General features: G+C 52.7%; 1 protein-coding gene across 1 annotated transcript; it reads right to left on the reverse strand.

Moving 5' to 3' along the window:
• Nucleotides 1–5: 5 nt before the first annotated feature.
• On the reverse strand, nt 6–288 carry LOC106322404 (histone H3.2-like; the record flags this gene model as incomplete). Its single annotated transcript, XM_013760423.1, has 1 exon — nt 6–288. A coding segment is annotated over exon 1 (243 nt), but the record flags the coding sequence as incomplete, so codon positions are not given.
• Nucleotides 289–294: the final 6 nt, after the last annotated feature.

The raw sequence follows: 294 nt of genomic DNA on the forward strand, positions 1-294 counted from the left end.
AGATCCGTCTTGAAATCCTGAGCGATCTCACGAACCAGACGCTGGAAAGGAAGCTTACGGATCAGAAGCTCAGTGCTCTTCTGGTACTTCCTGATCTCTCTCAAGGCCACCGTTCCTGGACGGAATCTGTGTGGCTTCTTCACGCCGCCGGTGGCCGGAGCGGATTTTCTGGCTGCTTTCGTTGCGAGCTGCTTTCTTGGGGCTTTGCCTCCGGTGGATTTCCTTGCGGTTTGCTTGGTACGAGCCATCTCGAAATCAAACAGAGTCACTTCGAACAATCTAGAGAATGGGAAT

This window comes from Brassica oleracea, unplaced genomic scaffold (assembly GCF_000695525.1).
Source record: "Brassica oleracea var. oleracea cultivar TO1000 unplaced genomic scaffold, BOL UnpScaffold23346, whole genome shotgun sequence".
Classification (NCBI taxonomy): domain Eukaryota; kingdom Viridiplantae; phylum Streptophyta; class Magnoliopsida; order Brassicales; family Brassicaceae; genus Brassica; species Brassica oleracea.